General features: G+C 48.2%; 1 protein-coding gene across 6 annotated transcripts in view; it reads right to left on the bottom strand.

The window, feature by feature from the left end:
• Positions 1-17,990, bottom strand: part of NTF3 (neurotrophin 3) — a 45,340-nt gene extending 27,350 nt beyond the window's left edge. Inside the window, exon 1 of one of the 6 annotated variants that reach the window (XM_039318800.1) lies at positions 17,809-17,990. Coding sequence is in view for 2 of the 6 variants with exons in the window: in XM_039318798.1 (XP_039174732.1) it covers positions 8,947-9,061 (115 nt within the window). In the remaining 4 variants the exon portion in view is untranslated. Of the gene's footprint in view, positions 1-8,946; positions 9,685-16,075; positions 16,193-16,700; positions 16,934-17,808 lie in introns of those variants that run through there. The other 5 variants (XM_039318801.1, XM_039318799.1, XM_039318802.1 and 2 more) reach the window with 5 other exon arrangements.
• Positions 17,991-19,457: the final 1,467 nt, after the last annotated feature.

Raw genomic sequence — 19,457 nt, 5'->3', positions numbered from 1 at the left:
TATTCTAATTTTTGAAAACCTCCTGTCATGATTCACTTAACAGCTGTGGCATGGAGGGTCACAAAACGGGACAAAAACTCACCTAACAATGGTCTCGGTTGGTGACAGAAATTTTGGGGCCGTTCAGCGCACAAGAACTGGCCCAGACTTTTTGGGCGCTGCCGAAAACACCTTTCCGAGCCGTTTTTTCCCTCTTTCTCTTAAAACGTGCCTCTCTCTGCTTGGCTTTGCCGAAATTTCAGTGCCATCCCAAGAAAGCAGTTCAAAGTTTGCGGCCAAATATTTTTTTTTACAGCAAGACAACGAAGTCTCTCCAGAATGAGAAAAACATCGGGCACCAAAAGGGAAGGGAGGGAACCCAGTAATCTGGAACAGATGAGGACAAAGGGGGAAGGAATTTCTCAAGCAGACAGCAAGGGAAGGGACCAGTAAACAACCAGTAAGGAGCCAAGACAGAGGTGAAGGGGAGAAAACAAGTGTACAACTTGATACCTCCACTAGAGTCCACATTACTCTTAGTCGGTTTATCCGTCTGTTGTTTACAACACCAAGAGGGGCAGTCCACGCCTTTGTAGCCAAAGGCAAAATAAAGGCACTTTCGAAAGGAACTTTGGTTGTAAGCACAACATCTCCATCATCCAAATTTTCCCCGGGGAAATATAAAGCAAAACGAGACACTTGGCCCGGGTGCTGAAGTTGGCTGAGATGGCCCAAGGAGACTCCAAGGGCTCTTCCCATCTACTGGGCAATAGGCGTGAGCGATGAATCGTTGAGGTTGGAAGCCTTGATTCGGGCCACAAAACAAGGAACAGGCATGGGTATCTGGTCAGCTCTGGACTCCGTAAGCATGGGCAAAGTTTTTTGGAAGAAAAGGGAGTGAATTTCCACTTTTGCCTGTAGATAGAGAGGGACGTTCCCTGATGGCCTTCCGATAATTATGTTAATTAAGCTCTCCATTAAATATAAATTCCAGGGGGGGGGAAAGGGGTATGCATTGGCATTTCCCTGTAGATCACCAATACTACCTTTTTGTAAGTACTCCTTAAAATGTCTTTAATAAGGTCGAGTCATCTCTGTGTCTGGAAATCCGTGTGTTTTCCTCCTCCATTTCTCCTGTAATAAATCAAGCACCGTGGTGCTCTGTTTCAAATAAACTGGAACTCACTGGATATTCTTACTGAAAACTGTTTCACGTACGCCTGCAAGAATATTTTTCCGATGTTTTACAGATCTACAGGATTCCTCTGTTAATCGTAGCAGATCTGCTTGAGCTTTCCTTTTTTGCACGCAAGACTATTTCTTTCAAACAGTTAGTTAATCCTTACAGGTGGGAAAACCCTTCGGTTGTAAATACTGAAGCACTGCAGCTGAAAATAGGATGGCTGTGTACAGATGTTAATTTAAGCCTATTCATGACTGAAGCAGGAAGGAAGGAAGGAAGGAAGGAGGGAGGGAGGGAGGGAGGGAGGGAGGGAGGGAGGGAGGGAGGAAGGAAAGAAGGGAGGGAGAGAGAAAGAAAGAAATAAAGAAGGAAAGAAGGAGAAAGAAATAAAGAAAGAAAGAAAGAAAGAAAGAAAGAAAGAAAGAAAGAAAGAAAGAGGAAGGAAGGAAGGAAGGAAGGAAGGAGGAGAAAGAAAAAAAAGAAAGAAAGAAAGAGAAAGGAAGGAAGGAAGGAAAGAAGAAAAAGAAAGAAAGGAAGAAAGAAAGAAAGAAAGAAAGAAAGAAAGAAAGAAAGAAAGAAAGAAGGAGGGAGGGAGGGAGGGAGGGAAGGAAGGAAGGAAAAAAGATATGAGAAGCAAAAGAAGAAGGAAGGGAAAGGAGAGGAAAGAAAGAAAGAAAGGAAAATGAGATGGGGAAATAAAGGAAGGATAGGAAAGGAAGATGGAAGGCAGGGAGGCAGGAAGGCAGAGGCAGGCAGAGAAGGAGGGAGGGAAGGAAGGAAGGAAGGAAGGAAGGAAGGAAGGAAGGAAGGAAGGAAGGAAGGAAGGAAGGAAGGAAGGAAGGAAAGGAGGAAGAAAAGGAGGGAGGAGTAAGTTGTGTCAATTGCTATCAACACTTACAAAATGATGAGAATTGCAATGCTGACATGTCTTGCCAAGCTGTTTTCAGAATGACCACCCAAACCTTTGACATCTGCTATAATACCCATATTGTATTATATATTACCCTAATCCGTACACAAAGGCACGTCTTTCTTGGCACCTCTCAGCCACCCTTCCTCTCTCCTCCTGCAGAGACCGAGCCCGTGTGCGTACGTGCAATCTTTACACAGTTTTTAATTGGAAAAAGAGATCCACCATTTTTCTGGCCTTAAAATCCCGGCACTTCAAACACGCTTTTCCGAGTGTTCACCCGGGGCCTTTTTGCCTGTGCAATTAAGAACCTTAAAACACATGGAGGAGATTCATGGAGCTGTACGGAAGCTTATGGAAGGCGGTGGGGAGGGGTTTTCCCTCTGATTAAACCAAGGTGAGGCATTTTCTGGGGACTGGACTAGGCAGACGATGGGGCCGATCCACCTTCTGCTTCATGGAAAAGTCATCGGTTACAATGGACCTGCTTGGATGGTTGCAAAAACAGCTTCCAGCCATATAGAATAGACTATCTTTATTGTCATTGTGTATCTCACAATGACATTAAGAAAACCAAGATCATGGCATCCTGGCCTGTTAATTCCTGGCAAATAGATGGGGAAGAAATGGAGGTAGTGACAGATTTTATCTTCCTGGGCTCCAAGATCACCACAGATGGGGACCGCAGCCAAGAAATTAAAAGACGCTTGCTCCTGGGGAGGAAAGCTATGGCACATCTAGACAGCATACTAAAAAGCAGAGACATCACCCTGCCAACAAAAGTGCGTATAGTCCAGGCCATGGTTTTCCCAGTTGCAATGTATGGCTGTGAAAGTGGGACCATAAGAAAGGCTGAGCGCAAAAGAATTGAGGCCTTTGAATTATGGTGCTGGAGAAGACTGCTGCGAGTCCCCTGGACTGCAAGGCGATCCAACCGGTCAGTCCTGGAGGAGATCAACCCCGACTGCTCTTGAGAAGGCCAGATCCTGAAGTTGAAACTCAAGTCCTTTGGCCACCTGATGAGAAGGAAGGACTCCCTGGAGAAGAGCCTGATGCTGGGAAAGATGGAGGGCAAGAGAAGAAGGGACGACAGAGAATGAGGTGGCTGGATGGAGTCCCTGAAGCAGGAGGCGTGAACTTAAATGGACTCCAGAAGATGGTAGAGGACAGGAAGGCCTGGAGGAACATTGTCCATGGGGTCGCGATGGGTTTTTTGCAAGCTGTATGTTCCTGTACTTTTCTGAAAATCTCTTCGATAGCGTTTGGGTTCCCCCCCCCCATTTCAGCTAATTTTTAAAGACAGTACGATCTCAATGCAAAGGGCCCCTAAGTCAATTGAAAACAGAAGAATTTGACAACGTAGACCGTGCTCTGCCGAAGCTAGGCACAGGAACTCATGTGGTCTCCCGCACAAGAAACGAGAGTAACGTCCCTCCACGTAGAAAGTTAGACTGTTAGATTAATGTGGAATGATGGACAATCACTAGAATAATGATGTGTCTGCATAATTACTGGAATAGTGCTGTGTTAGTAGTATGTGACTAACCTAATGCGTATTGCACTTGGATACAATGCATGTAGCAAACTCTCCATTGTATACCCGTGAGAAACGAACCTAATGTATTACAATGTGTATTTCAATGTGTGTTCCTTTGTTCCTGAGGAAAGGAAAGTATAAAACTGAAGTCTGAACCTGCCCTCGGGGTTCAGAATTGCCTGTTACTATTGCTTCTGAACCTGCGCAATAAATCTCTCTGCTAAAACCCCCTGGAATTCATAAGAGTCCTTTCATTTTCCACAAGAAGATGATCGGGATCCTAAGCTGCCTTCGTCCTAACTCAGTGGTTCTCAACCTTTTTAATGCCGCGACCCCCAACCGGTCGTAAGTCGAGGACTACTCAACCGGCCGTAAGTCGAGGACTACTCAACTGGGGCAGCACCGTTTGCAGAATGGGACTTTTGGCGGGCTCAGCAGGGCAGAGACAGCCTGGACAATTCCTATTGGCTTTTGAAAGCCAATAGAATTAGACTGTATTCAAGAGAGTCTATTCTATTGGCTTTCAAAAGCCAATAGAATAAAAGGGAGTAGCACAGCTAAGGAAAAGGGGGAAAAATGGCGGACTGCGTTGTTTGGCAACCCCCGTGAAATGGTCGTTCGACCCCAAATGGGGTCCCGACCCACAGGTTGAGAACCACTGTCCTAACTCACACGGCCACCTTTGCCTCCCCCAAGAAAGAGGGAATATTTTATCTCCCTTTCTGAATTTCAGTTGTTGGAAGACAATACAGGAGGAGCAGCTGGGGTTACTTTCAACTGAACCCCATTAAGTTCCTTTATAGGGGCAAGCCTCCTGATTCAGTGAAGGACTGTTCCCAGATTTTTTTATTTAAAAAAAAAAAAGTTTGCAGCTGCTTTTCAGATGTTTCCCATCAGCTCGTGAAACCAGCCAGATGTAGAGCAGCCGACAAAAGTCTTCCCCGTTCAGAACGTTTTGAGACTTCAGGCTGAGTTCAAACTAGACCTTAATGAAATGCAAAAGACTGATCTACGTGGGCCACACAAGTTTGTCGAAGCCGCCTGGCTTTTTAAACGATTGCAACAATTTTGAGTCCAATCAAACTCCCAAATCAGATCAAGTAAACTGTGAGCTACGTCCGAGGTTTGATAGACAATTGTATACGAGCAAACACTGCATTGATTTGTAAAAGAAAAAAAGAAAAAAAAATAGACCAAACTTGATTTTTATATCTGAAACATAAAAAATACCCCTTATTAAAGAATAGAATAGAATAGAATAGAATAGAATAGAATAGAATAGAATAGAATAGAATAGAATAGAATAGAATAGAATAGGAAATAAGGAATAGAATAGAATAGAGTAGAGTAGAGTAGAGTAGAATAGAATAGAATAAGAAATAAGGAATAGAATAGAATAGAATAGAATAGAATAGAATAGAATAGAATAGAATAGAATAGAATAGAATAGAATAGAATAGGAAATAAGGAATAGAATAGAATAGAGTAGAGTAGAGTAGAATAGAATAGAATAAGAAATAAGGAATAGAATAGAATAGAATAGAATAGAATAGAATAGAATAGAATAGAATAGAATAAGAAATAAGGTAGAATAGAATAGAATAGAATAGAATAGAATAGAATAGAATAGAATAGAATAGAATAGAATAGAATAAGAAATAAGGGAATAGAATAGAATAGAATAGAATAGAATAGAATAGAATAGAATAGAATAGAATAAGAAATAAGGAATAGAATAGAATAGAATAGAATAGAATAAAGAAGAGAAGAGAAGAGAAGAGAATGCAGAAGAAGAAGGAGAAGGAGAAGAGGAAGGAGGAGGAGGAGAAGGAGGAGGAACACAGGGAGCTGATGAAGGAATTCAGAGTGAGAATTACAAGACTGGAGCTGTAGGCAAAAAAAGAATTATCTCAGTTTACAACAACATTAGTCTGGGTGGAAGGCAAGGATCACAGACGTCTGGAAAAGGTTAGATTGCTAAAACAGAGGTCTCAGGCGAACGGAGATCCCATTTGTCTCACAAGGTATTACACAAACTCTATCTCAACTCAAATGACGGATTGAAACGAAGCCTCAACAGCAAAACAAGCCAAGATGCAGAAGGACAGTCCCGATAAGCATCGGGATTTGCTTCACTTCATATTCCGGTTAACAACAACAACAACAACAACAACAACAACAAAAACACAATTTCTTGGAGGCAGGCCCAAGAGTGTCAAGTTCAACTTGTACAGATGGCCTTCATTTGTGATATGGTCCTAGTGAAAAGAACCAAACCAAGATAACCAAGGAAGGTTTAAAATGCAGTTTTAAAAAACCGGGGTAAAGAAACGGAGCACATACCAAAAACGTTAAATGCTTGACAATTTCAATGGGAGTCAGACATATTAAGAAAAGGGGTGGGGGGACTGCAAATCCAAATTAGGGAATTATTTCACTCTCATATCACGATCTCAAAATGAAAAAGAAATTCACACTAAATATTACACATTGAGCCTCAATGTTGAAAACTGTGTTTCTGCTTAGCATACTAGTTAGTATTTCTCTCTCTACCAGCTCCTTCTCCTCTTTCTCCTCCTCCTAGAGTAGAGTAGAGTAGAGTAGCGTAGCGTAGCGTAGCGTAGCGTAGCGTAGCGTAGCATAGCATAGCATAGCATAGCATAGAATAGAATAGAATAGAATAGAATAGAATAATAAGAATGGAATAGAATGGAGTGGAGTGGAGTGGAATGGAATGAGTGGAGTGGAGTGGAATGAATAGAATAGAATAGAATAGAATAGAATAGAATAGAATAGAATAGAATAGAATAGAATAGAATAGAATAGAATAGAATAGAACAGAAAATAGAATAGAAAATAGAATAGAAAATAGAACAGAATAGAATAAAATAGAATAGAAAATGGAATTGAATGGAACGGAACGGAATGGAACAAAACAAAATAGAACAGAACAGAATAAGGAACAGAAGAGAACAGAAGAGAATAGAACTGGAATGGAATGGAATGGAATGGAATGGAATGGAATAGAATAGAATAGAATAGAATAGAATAGAATAGAATAGAATAGAATAGAATAGAATAGAATAGAATAGAATAGAATACCTGATGTTGCCTATACTGGAAATGGAGTAGAAAGTAAGATAAGTCAGGCGTTCATTGGTTTTCCTACACAACAGATGATCTTTGAGGTCCCTGCAATTCTATGATCAGCATTTGGATGCATTTGGTAAATCATTTTTTCAGCTTGTTCAAGGACAATGAACGATCCTTAACTGGCCACAGGGTTGGTGTTGTAGGGAAAAAACAGGACGAGGAAGGAGTATGAGGCGTGGTTGCCTTCTTAAGTTCTTTATAAAAAGGGTAAAAATAAATAGAATACAAAGCTGCAACCCAATGCAATGTAGTACAACGCAATTAAAATACAGAGATTTGTTCCAATTGATGGATGTTGCCCCCCCCCCCCCGTGTTGTTGGCAGCAAAAAAGGGCACAACGATGCTATGGGATTGGCCCCATCTAACCTACCCTTGGCCCGTCCAAAATCTGAGCTGGTTTCGACCACAATGCCCCGTTTCCCCGCCCCCCCCCCAAAAATCAGCAAAGGAGGCCTCTCAGCATCTTCACAGTGGGTGGCCTAAAATTTGTTTTAATTCTACAACAAAAACAAAAAATAAGTCCTATTGAATGTCAGCCTCGGACAAACCTGGATTGTCCCCAGGGACACCCGTAGGAGATGAAAAGGCTGGCTGGATGCAGCCCCGGGGCTTTCTTTGCAAGCATTTCGGCCTGACCTCTCCATGGAACAGAAAACCGTGTCTCTGGCGGGTTCTGGGACGCAAAGGGGACCAACTCAGCCATCTGGCAGAGGAATGTTTTGCGGCTGCCTGTGGCATTTTGCAAAAAGCCCACAACATCCTTTCGAAAGACCAAATGTACTCATCAGCTCATTTCCTTTTCCAGAAACACAGCAAGTGGCTGTCAGGATCAGCAGGGTTCTGCTCTGCCTGTTGTTTTGGACGCTCCACTTCCATTACGAGTCAAGGGAAGGAGACAAAAGTCAGGCTTCAGATGGTCCACAGCTGCAGTGTGGAGGCGTATCTGGGTTCTGGGTCTGCAAACATGGCAACTTTAAGACTTGTGGACTTCCACTCCCAGAATTCCCCAGCCAGCATGGGTTCAACTTCCAACTTCGCCTCAGGGAGGAATTCTGGGAGTGGAAGTCCACAAGTCTTAAGGTTGCCCAGTTGGAAAAGCCCTGATCTAGAACCCAGGTATACTTCTACACTGGATCTGTGGACTTCCACTCCCAGAATTCTCCAGCCAGCATGGGTTCAACTTCCGACTCCCCTCAGCTATGTTGGCTGGCTGAGGACTTCTGGGAGTTGAAGTCTAAAAGACTTAAAGTTGACAAGTTTGGAGACCTCTGTTCTGGATGGTCTGGAACCTCAGCACGACAGAAACGAGAGAGCCAACAAGGTGCAGTGCTCAAGATTCGAGTTCCACTTAGCTGTGGAAACTTAATGAGTAACCCAACCGATCTTTCCTGCAGATGCCATTTGAGGGACCCATTGCTTCAGAGAGTTCTGTCAGGATAATGATTTTCTTTTTCTTTCTTTCTTTTCCTCCTTCCCTCCTTCCCTTTTTTCTTTCTTTCTGTCTTCCTTTCTTTCTCTTTCTTTGTTTTCCTCCTTCCCTCCTTTCCTTTCTTTTTCTTTCTTTCTTTCCTTTTTTCCTTCCTTTTTCTTTCTTTGTTTTCCTCCTTCCCTCCTTCCCTTTCTTTTTTCTTTTTCTTTCTTTCTTTCTTTCTTCTTTTCTTTCTTTCTTTCTTTTCCTCCTTCCCTTTCTTTTTTCTTTCTTTCTTCCTTTCTTTCTTTCTCTTTGTTTTCCTCCTTCCCTCCTTTCCTTTCTTTTTCTTTTTCTTTCTTTCCTTTTTTCCTTCCTTTTTCTTTTTCTTTGTTTTCCTCCTTCCCTTTCTTTTTTCTTTTTCTTTCTTCTTTTTTCTTTCTTTCTCTTTTTGTTTTCCTCCTTCCCCCCTTTCCTTTCTTTTTCTTTGTTTCTTTCTTTCTCTCTCTCTCTCTCTTTCTTTCTCTTTCTTTCTTTCTTTCCCTTTCTTTCTTTCTTTCCTTCCTTCCATTCCTCTTTTTCTTTCTTTGTTTCTTTCTTTCTCTTACTTTTTTCTTTTCTGTAATTCTATTCCGTAATTTTATTCCATAATTCTATTCTATTCCGTAATTCTATTCTATTCTATTCTCTAATTCTATTCTATTCCGTAATTCCATTCCATTCTATTCTATTTTCTAGGTTCCAAGCTCATTTTTATTTCCCTCTTTGGCCTCACCGTTTGCAATATGGCCCAATTCTTTCTGAAGCAGAGTTTCCAGTTGCATAACAGACCTGAAGAAAGCACAATCCCGGGTGGAAAGTTTCCATTCAGCGCGCAGCTCTGATACCATCTTGAGAACTTGTCTCCACTTTCCCCATCAGACACAAACACAGCATGCGAATGATTTCCAGGGAACGAGGCCTCTGCTGCCAGGCTAATTATCGCTGCCTAATTGGGTCACCCTCCCGCTCCCAGCCGTGCAACACAGCGGCCCTGTTCGATGCACACTGTTGCAAGCTCACCCACTTTCTCCCTCAGCACAATCAGCACCTGCGGTCAATCAGGTTTCTCCAGAATTGGAAGCAGCTCTCAAACGTCCCGAAAGCACCATCGGAACAGGCTAAACTGGATTGTAAAACATCCCTGGATTGCTGTAAAGTATGTGACGGTTCGATTTTTTTTTTTTTTTTTTCAACCGAGCACCTGCCAGTTCAAGGCCAGTTCCGAAAACTCACACTCCCGTTTCGTTAGCACCTTCCCGGATCGTTGCTCAAACCGACAGTGTGTCCTGCAGCCAACGACTTCTCCAGTTGTACAATGTCCTATTATTCTGGTCCCTGAGACGCTGACAGGCAACTTTCTCCTCTACCCAACCCATCAATGACCGAAACTCTCAAGCGGGAGGCAAAGTTGCTAAGAGTTGTGGCTCTCGTTTCGGTAACTGGCTACGGTGGCGGCGGTGCGGTTAGAGCAGTGTTTCTCAACCTTGACAATTTTAAGGCCTGTGGACTTCAACTCCCAGAATTCCACCAGAACAGCAATGCTGGCTGTGGAATTCTGGGAGTTGAAGTCCATAGGCCTTAAAATTGTCAAGGTTGAGAAACACTGGGTTAGAGTGTGCAGTACAGGAGGCCCTCAACGTACGATCACAACTGGGTTCCCCGTGTACGTGGTTAAGAGAGAAGTGTGTTGTGAGTTTTGCCCCGTTGTAGGAATTTCCTTGCCAATTATTTAGCCAGTTGCTAAATTAGTAGCACGGTTGTTAAGTGAAATCTGTGGAATACTGCATCCAGTTTTGGTCACCACATTAAAAAAGATGCTGAGACTGTAGAAAGAGTGCAGAGAAGAGCAACAAAGATGATTAGGGGACTGGAGGATAAAACTTACAATGAATGGTTGCTGGAATTGGGCATGTCTACTTTAATGAAGAGAAGGACGAGGGGGGACATGATAACAGTCTTCCAGTATCTCAGGGGTTGCCCCAAAGAAGAGGGAGTCAAGCCATTCTCCAAAGCCCCTGAAGGCAGGACAAGAAGCAACAGATGGAAACTCATCAAGGAGAGAAGCAACCTGGAACTAAGGAAAAATTTCCTGACAGTGAGAACAATTAACCCATGGAACAACTTGCCTCCAGAAGTTGTGGGTACTCCAACACTGGAGGTTTTAAAGAAGAGATTGGACAACCATTTGTCTGAAATGGCAGAGGGTTTCCTGCTTGAGCAGGGGATTGGACTAGATGACCTCCGAGGTCCCTTCCAAATCTATTATTCTATTCTATTCTATTCTATTCTATTCTATTCTATTCTATTCTATTCATTCTATATTCTATTCTATTCTATTCCATATTCTATTCTATTTTATTCCATATTCTATTCTATTCTATTCAGTTCTATTCTATTCAATTCTATTCTATTCTATTCCATTCCATTCCATTCCATTCCATTCCATTCCATTCTATTCTATATTCTGTTCTGCCTTGCCCTATCCTATCCTAGCCTATCCTATCCTATGCTAGGTTTTGCATTTTGTTGCAGCTACGGTGAGCCACCCAAGGGACTCATTTTAAGTGGAAAGGCAGGGTTTACATTTACATTTACAAAAACTAATAAATATTTCCCTGGTCTGCTCTAAGGTCTGGATTATTGAATCAAACCTTTAAGCTGACCAGACAATTTCCCAGCCAGCTGGCAGAGTCCTCGCTGATGCCTCTTTAAAGTCTTCACGCACTGAGCTGAGCCACGAGGGGCCTCTTAGTATTCTCCCTTCCTTTAGCCCAGTGTTTCTCAACCTTGTCCAGGTTGAGAAACACTGCCTTAGCCTAAGGCTTTCATCACCTACTATTTTGGAATGTTTGTTTATAGTTCTCTCCTCCCTTCCTAGGAAAGCTTTCGTCTGCATCCATTTTGCCAAAGACTGATTCCCTGGTAGGGTGGGACGATTTGGCCCCTGCCCCAAACTCAACTGTGCTGAAAATAGAGTCTCTAAAGCACGGCTTCGCAACTGGGGGTGCTCGTACCCCCTGGGGGTGTGAGATGATATTCCAGGGGGTGCAAAAACTAGGGTTTTCAAAATTATAAGGCAGGGCTTCGCAACTGGGGGGCACTCGTGCCCCCCCCCCGGGGGTGCGGGACGATATTCCAGGGGCTACAAAAACTTGGGTTTTCAAAATTATAGTGTATACCAGACATGTCAAACACAAGGCCCGGGGGCCGGATGCGGCCCACGAAGTGGTTTCATGTGGCCCGCGAAGCCATCCTGGAAACTGTGAGGGAACTGCCCACGCTGCCTTGGCCCTGGCCCAGTCCGGCCGGGAGCCAATGTACAATTTTGTGGTGGCCATCTGGGCTGAAACGCATTCAGTCTTAGCTCCACAAGGCCATCCGGAAACAGCGAGGAACCAGCCCCTGCCGCATCACCCGCACCCCCTGGGTGCATGCTGGGGAGGGGTCACCCTTTGTGAGGAATGAAGAAATGGACCATGCCTTGGCGCTTGCCCCGGTCCCACCCCCTTCTGCCAGAGACCCCCAGATCTGTCCCACTCCTGCCCAGGCCCCCACAGTCACCCTTGACGCGAACGATGTAGAGCTGGCCACGCCCACCCAGTAGGCCATACCCACTCCATCCACACCCACCCAGTAGGCTTTACCCACTCTGGCCACACCCACCCAGCCCCCCAAGGGCAACCACAATGCTGATGCGGCCCTCAATGAAATTGAGTTTGACACCCCTGGTGTATACACATAATACGTTGCTGTTATTTCAAACTTTTGTAAAAGGGGTGCGAAATTATATCAGAAGTGTTGTAGGGGTGCAGGGTATAGAAAAGGTCAGGAACCACTGCTCTAAAGAAAAAGAATTTCCTTCTTTGGGGAAAAAAAAGGGAATAGATACGGGATTCGGTCAGTCACACTGTCCTGCTTTCTACACGATTTGCTTTCTCATCCATTTCATTCTAGAAGGCTGGACATGGTGGATGTGATGGGATCAAAGGCCCCCGTTGGCTGACTCTTAGGAACTCAACCTAACGGGGATGACACAGATGTGACACAGATGTGGGAGATGGGCAGGATGAGGGTGGGGTGAAATGCATCATCAGTCTGCAATCACTGAGTTCCCACAATGATGGACTGATTGAGTCCAGCCTTCCGTGAATTCCATTGACTCTTATCCAGCATCAATTTAGTACTGGCCATTAATAGATCAGATTCTTGTGTGTAGGTAGCATGCAATAAACCTTTAGTGCAGGGGTCTTCAAACTTGGCCCTTTGATGACTTGTGGACTTCAACGGCCAGAATTCCTCAGCCAGGCACACACTGTGTGCCTGGCTGAGGAATTCTGGCCGTTGAAGTCCACAAGTCATCAAAGGGCCAAGTTTGAAGACCCCTGCCTTAGGACTTGGAAGTCTCCTCCCATTTCTGGTAATTTGCACCAGTTTTCCCAAGCACTGACTGTCCTTGAAAGGAAGCAATCGTCAAAAAGCCAAAAAAAAAAAAAAAAGAGCAGGACGGTCCTTACCCTTAGCATACAGCCCGGAAGCTCAACATCGCATACGAATCCTGGGCAACTAGACAACATTCTAATCTTCAACAACAATAACAACAAGGCAACATGGGCTTTCATTTTCCAATGGGAAGACTTCCTCAGCATTATTAGCCACACTCCCATAATACACGGAGTGGCTGGGCTCCGATTTACATCACGTGCTTCAAAGCACAGCTGTGCAACCGCCCCCAAAACGGACACATGAGCTCTGACTTTTCCCCAAATATTTGTTTAAAGAAAATCAGTCAAAAGCAGTCAATCAAGGAGAGAAGCAACCTAGAACTAAGGAGAAACTTCCTGACAGGGAGAACAATTAACCAGTGGAACAACCTGCCTCCAGAAGTTGTGAATGCTCCAACGCTGGAGGTTTTTAAGAAGAGACTGGACGGCCATTTGCCCGAAATGGTGTAGGGTTTCCTGTCTGAGCAGGGGGTTGGACTAGAACAGGGCTTTTCAACCTGTTCACCCATTGTACCACTTTTAGGATATGGCAACATCCGAGGACCACCAGTCGCCTAGCAAGGAGTCAAAAACTTGATGACCAAAAAAAAAAAAAGGAAAAAAAATGATGTACAGGTAGTCCTTGACTTACAACAATTCGCTTAGTGACTGTTCGAAGTTACAATGGCACTGAAAAAAGTGCCCCCCAAGCCACAGCCAAGCCAGACACCTGCCTGCCCGCCCGGCGGCCCTCTTCCTCTTGTTTCATTGTTGTGAGCATTTCTGTTGAGGATTGGCAGCGGGGGTGGAGTGGGGGTGTTTGGTTTTTATTCCTGTCTGCTGAGACCCCGGGACACTATGACTGCCATGAATATGAATCAGTTGCCAAGCATCTGAATGTAAATCACAAGACTCTGGAGATGCTGCAACATTCCAGCTGATCGGAGCTTCTTCTGGGCTCAGCAGAAGCGCCAGGATCAGCGCCGAGCTCCAGCTGGAGCCTGGCGCGGAGCCTGGCGCTTCCACTGAGCCCTGACAGCCCCAAAGAAGCTCCGATCAGCTGGAAAGCAGCCCTGATCCTGGCGCTTCCGCTGAGCCCTGACAGCCCTGCAGCTCCAGCCGTCTCTCGCTCAGGCTTGTGGGGTGCTGTCACTGGTTCAGAATCATTCCCCTCCCCCGCTACCACTTTTCTAGGATGGTCGCGTACCACCTTCCAGGTGCCACTGTACCACAGGTGGTACCCGTACCACAGATTGAAAAGCCCTGGACTAGATGACCTCCAAGGTCCCTTCCAACTTTATTATTATTATGGATCATCGCACAGTCAGCCAGATGTTCAGACTGGATTTGGCATTTTGTCTACCTATCGAGTCCTTACCCAGGACCTGGGATAGGCAGATGTGGATGTTTGATGGTATTACAGGTCTCGTCGCAGGATGGAAGCAGTTCCTAGTAAGGCCGCCTTTTGCAATTGACTAATAGCGAATTTGTCAATGCCGATGATGGTGTTCCAGTGGTGCTCCAGTTGTTTTGGGATTGCACCCAAGGCGCCTATGACTATTGGTACTACCCTTGCTTGCTTTTGCCACAGTCTTTCTATTTCTATTTGTAGGTCTTTGTATTTTGTTATCTTCTCCAGTTCTTTCTCGTCTAGTCTGCTGTCTCCAGGCACTGCCACGTCCACTATCCAGACTTTTTTGTCTTTCTTATTGACAATTGTTAAGTCTGGGTGTTATGTTGCAGGTGCTTGTCTGTTTGAATTCTGAAGTCCCAGAGCAGTTTAATTTTATCATTTTCTATGACTTTCTCTATTTTATGATCCCACCAGTTTTTGCTTACAGGCAAATGATATTTTTTGCAGATCTTCCAATGAACCATTGTTGCTATTACTATTATTATTATTATTATTATTACTATTATTATTATTATTATTATTATTATATTAGTTTGTTTCCAGGAGGCATCCGAGAGTGGCCTTCAAATTTGTGAACCACCGGTTCTCTGTGTGGATGCCACTTCCAGAAGTCCATTCTGGGCCTGGGCAACCAACAATTAGCTACCGGTTCTGCCGAAGGGGTGCGAACTGGCTGAATCCCTCCACTGGGTTAGATCCATTATCACTCTCAAGTTCCTTCACACTCCCAAGGGATCTAAATCCAGCCCATTTTGAATTGCATTGACCCTTGTTTACCACCAATTTGCTTTTGGCCGCTAGCAATTCAGATTTAAGATTCTCAAAGAGAGATTTAACGTACAGTAAACCTATATTCCTTTGAACGGCCTGGATTCCTTATTTCCTGCCCTTGAGAAGAGCCTGTCACTCTTATTTTCTCAGCTACGGTGAAGAATTAAAATCAAGGCAGCCACAGAGCTGGGGCTCAAAATGTTGGCATCTGACACTCTATTTTGGGTCCAGGCAGACTCACTCAAAACCACCCTTTCCTGTCTGGAAGGTTTCCACCCAAAACATTTTGTGCCTCCCTCACTTCCCATCTGAGCTCCAAGTTGAGAGGACATCCCAAGAGATAAGAACAGCTGCAGGACTTGGGTGTGGCTAGTCTAAAGAAAGGGAGAAACAGGGGTGACACGATAGCAGCAGCATTCCAGTATTTGAGGGGCTGCCACCAAGAAAAGGGGGTCAAATCATTCTCCAAAGCACCAGAGGGAAGGATGAGAAACAATGGTTGGAAACTGATTAAAGAGAGAAGCAACCTGGAATGAAGGAGAAACTTCCTGACAGTGAGGACAATCAACCAGAGGAACAGCTTGCTACCAAAAATTGTGGGCTCTCCATCACTGGAGATTTTTTAAGAAGAGACTGGACAGTCACTTGTCTGAGACGGTATATAGGTTCTCCTGCTTGAGCAGGGGGCTGGACTAGAAGACCTCCAAGGTCCCTTCCAGCTCTACTCTATTCTACCCCCATACCCTCCATTAAACATGACAGGTGAGCAGGGACCCCAAGTCGTGTCCCTGGGGTGCCAAAGTCAAGCTGGGAAGGCAGCCCTGCAGGCCACTTTAGCCGACTGTGTTCAGCAGGTCAGCGGTTCAAATCTCACCGGCTCAAGGTTGACTCAGCCTTCCATCCTTCCGGGGTAGGTAAAATGAGGACCCAGATTGTTGGGGGCCATGTAAATATATAGATATACATTGCTTACTGGTGTACACCGCTTAGAGAGTGCTTGCACTTAAAGCGGTATATAAGTCTCATAAAATAAATAAATAAATAGATAAATAAAATAGCTCCCAAGAACCGCAGCTTCCTTTTTTTTTTAAAAAATCCGCCGCAAGGATTCCTCTCTAAAAAGGGCGAGCCACCTCGTCCCAACAAATTCTTCAGCGTTTCCATTACTACACCCTTCAGGAACAAAAGAGACTTACCAAGAGTCAACAGACCGGCGGGGTTAAGGGGAGAGGAGAGCACCTGTTTTACACGTGGAGCTGCTGGGTCTTTTCTTCAGCTGAACGGCCGCCTAGTTTGGAGCCACGCTTCTTCAAACCCCCTTTCTAATGCTGTTTGTTTCCCGGGGGGGGGGGGGGGAGTTTTGCAGGAGTTTTTGAGCTCTCCAGGAAAATCAATAAATAAGCCCGCCCCGCGCCCCTGGTCCTGGGGACACCCTTAGGGCGGTGTTTCCCAATCTTGGCAACCTCAAGAAAGGTGGACTTCAACTCCCAGAAATCCCCAGCCAGCCATGCTGGCTGGGGATTTCTGGGAGTTGTAGTCCACCTTTCTTGAGGTTGCCAAGATTGGGAAACTCTGCCTTAGGGGAAAAAAATCCGCAAAGTCGCCCCCAGCCATAAGATCTCCACTTTCTTGGAGTTGAGATGGGAAAAGGCTGCCCGGAGGCAGAGAAAAAAGCCCCCGAGGGGAGGGGAGGGGCGGGGGGGAACACCTTCCTTCCTACCCCCCTCCCGCACCCCCCCTCTTTGAAAGATTCCGCACGCCAAGCTCCGCCACGGAGGGCTTTGTTGGAAAGTACTCCGCGCGTAAAAACGGACAGCTTACCGCGATCCTCCGCTGCCTTTCTCATTTCCACCTCCAGCTCTCAGTCATAACCTTCCAGCACGGCGGGTCCCCCCCCACCTCCAAGAAAAAAAAAAAAAAAACAAGCCTTCGGGGACCGTTCCAGTCGGTTCTCTGCTCTCTCCCCCCCCCCTCCCCTCCTTCTTTGCGCCCTAGAGCTGCAGATCCCGAGTAGGCACCTTCTTCCCAATCTGCTCCCGTTGGTAAACTGCGGTTTCAGGTGGAAAGCGAGAAGGGAGGGGTTGGTGAAAGCGCCCTCCCCTCCCCCAAAGCTCCACCTAGAAAGTGAAGGGGGAAGGGGGAGGGGGAGGAGAGGAGGAGGAGGGCGGTGCCGCTGCTTCAACTCCCGCGCGCACAGCGGGTTGGTTCTGCCTGCGCCTTTGCGCTTCCAGGAGGCGCAACTTCGCGTCGCCTCCCGAGATCTTTGAAAAGTCTTTTTCCAACTCTTCCAGCGTTTCGACTCTTTTCAGGAGCCTTTTACTCCTAAATTTGGGGATTGGACTACAGAATCTCCTCCATTTTTTTTTTCCTTCCCTGCGCATCAACCCCTTCGAGGCTGGGTGCTCCCGGCCGGGGTCCCCATATCCCCCATCCCCAGGGAAGGTGGCACGCTTTGCATGCATTTCCTTGAGCCCTCGTTGCTCCCCCCCGCCCCGCGTTCATCTTCCCCTCACACCACGAAAGACACACACACACACACACACACACACACACACACACACACCAGCCCCTGCAACCCCCGGCCAAGCGCCCACTTGCGTCTGTTTCTGCAAAGGGGATCCGTGTCGGCAACTCCAGCGGGCCTCGGCATTCCGCGCGCCCCCCGTCCCTCCAATACCCCTGCAGAGGCAGAGCGGGGGGGGGGGTCGCTGTCCTTCCCCCGTCCCCGACGGGCTTTCCAAGGCTCCCGGGGAGGGAAGCGCTCCCGGCCTGGATGAAAGTGTCCCGCTCCTTGGAAAACCTCGCCCGACTTTCTCCGGAGGGAGGGAGCGACCCAAAGGGAGGTGGGTTTCCCGCCTCTCGGAGGGGGCGACCGTAGACGGGCAGGGGTCGGGGGGAGGCGACGGCGGAGCTGAAACGGGAGTTGTACCTGGAGTCCCGCAAAGCCTGGAGCGCCCCCGCCCGCCTGAGTCTCTCTCTCTCTCTCTCTCTCTCCGGGGGTGGGGGCTGGCGGGCCGGGCGAGAGACCCCGTTCGCTTGCCCGGGCCGAGCGGGCCGGGGGCCTCTGCCGCTCAGCGACTCGCGCCTGCCTACCAGCCGGGCGTCCCTGGAAGCGAAGCGCAGGAGCCGAGCCGGAGCAGCGCGCCCCCGCCCTCCGGCGCCAGGTTGAAGAGGGAGGAAGGGGCGGGTGGGTGGGAGCCTCTCTCCGTCCCCCCGGGCCCCCCCGGCTCCCTCCCTCCTTCCTTCCCCCAGAGCCCCTCCCTGGCTCCCTCCCCCCCTTCCCCCCAGAGCGCCTCCCTTGCTCCCTCCCCCCCTTCCCCCCAGAGCCCCTCCCTGACTCCCTCCCTCCCCCCCAGAGCCCCTCCCTTGCTCCCTCCCCCCTTCCCCCCAGAGCCTCCCTCCCTCCCCCCCAGAGCCCCTCCCTGGCTCCCTCCCTCCCCCCTCCAGAGCCCCCCCGGCTCCCTCCCCCAGACGCCCCCCTGGCTCCCTCCCGTCCCCCCCAGAGCCCCTCCCTGGCTCCCTCCCCCCCTTCCCCCAGAGCCCCCTCCCTGCTCCCTCCTCCCCCCGACCCTCTCCCTGCTCCCTCCCCCCCTTCCCCCCAGAGCCCCCTCCCTGGCTCCCTCCCTCCTCCCTCCAGAGCCCCCCTCCCTCCAATCCCCCTCCTTGGCTCCCTCCCTCCCTCCAGAGCCCCCTCCCATGGCTCCCATCCTCCCTCCCCCTCCGAGCCCCCCCTCCCTCCAGAGCCCCCTCCCGGCTCCCTCCCTCCCTCCTAGCCCCCCCCTGTCTCCCTCCCTCCAGAGCTCCCCCTCCCTGGCTCCCTCCCTCCCCCCCAGAGCCCCCCTACCTCCAAGCCCACCTCCCTGGCTCCCTCCCTCCCCCTCCAACCCCCCCCTCCCCTCCAGACCCCCCCCTGCCCTTTCTCCCTCCCTCCCTCCAGAGCCCCCCCCGGCTCCCTCCCTCCCTCCAGAGCCCCCCCCCCTGGCTCCCTCCCCGTGGCCCAACGCTCGGGATCCCTTCCCCGGCCGACCGGCTTTTGTTGGGGCGCCTTACCGCGGGAGAAGCGAGCAGGGCATCCGCGGGGAGTCGCGCCCGGCGGGGGGGAGGGCGGCATGAAGAAGGGGAAGGGGCGGAGGGGAAGCCCCGCGCCCGCCGGGGGGGAGAAGAGCCTCTGCGCCGGAGTCTAAGGAACCCGCGCGGGCCAAGGGGCGCGTGGCGTGAACTCCTGGGGATGGGGGGGGGTCTCGTGGAGGAGCAGCCACGGGACGGGGCCCGGGCAAGGGTTGCTTTCCCCCCCCCACCTCCCGCCTCCCGGGGGCGGGAGGGGCGCCTGAGAGAGGATCCCACCCACCCTAACTCCGGCCCCGCGCGCCTCCTTCGAAGCGAACCTGGCTCTCTGCGCCGTCCAGACGTTCCTGGGAAGAATTGCCAGGAGCGGCGTTCCCGGACAAGCGTGGCAAAGCGGGGGGGCTGGGCCAGGCTTTGTTGCCAATCGACCATCGCTTAGGATCGCTCTCGCTCTCTCTCTCTCTCAATGTATACTACCACCCAACTCTCTCATCTATCTATCTATCTATCTGT

Source organism: Crotalus tigris, unplaced genomic scaffold, assembly GCF_016545835.1.
Source record: "Crotalus tigris isolate CLP2741 ecotype Arizona unplaced genomic scaffold, ASM1654583v1 scf7180000021561.349155, whole genome shotgun sequence".
Taxonomy (NCBI): Eukaryota; Metazoa; Chordata; class Lepidosauria; order Squamata; family Viperidae; genus Crotalus; species Crotalus tigris.
Note: the sequence above shows the minus strand (reverse complement) of the source record. Positions and strands in the feature narration are given on the sequence as shown.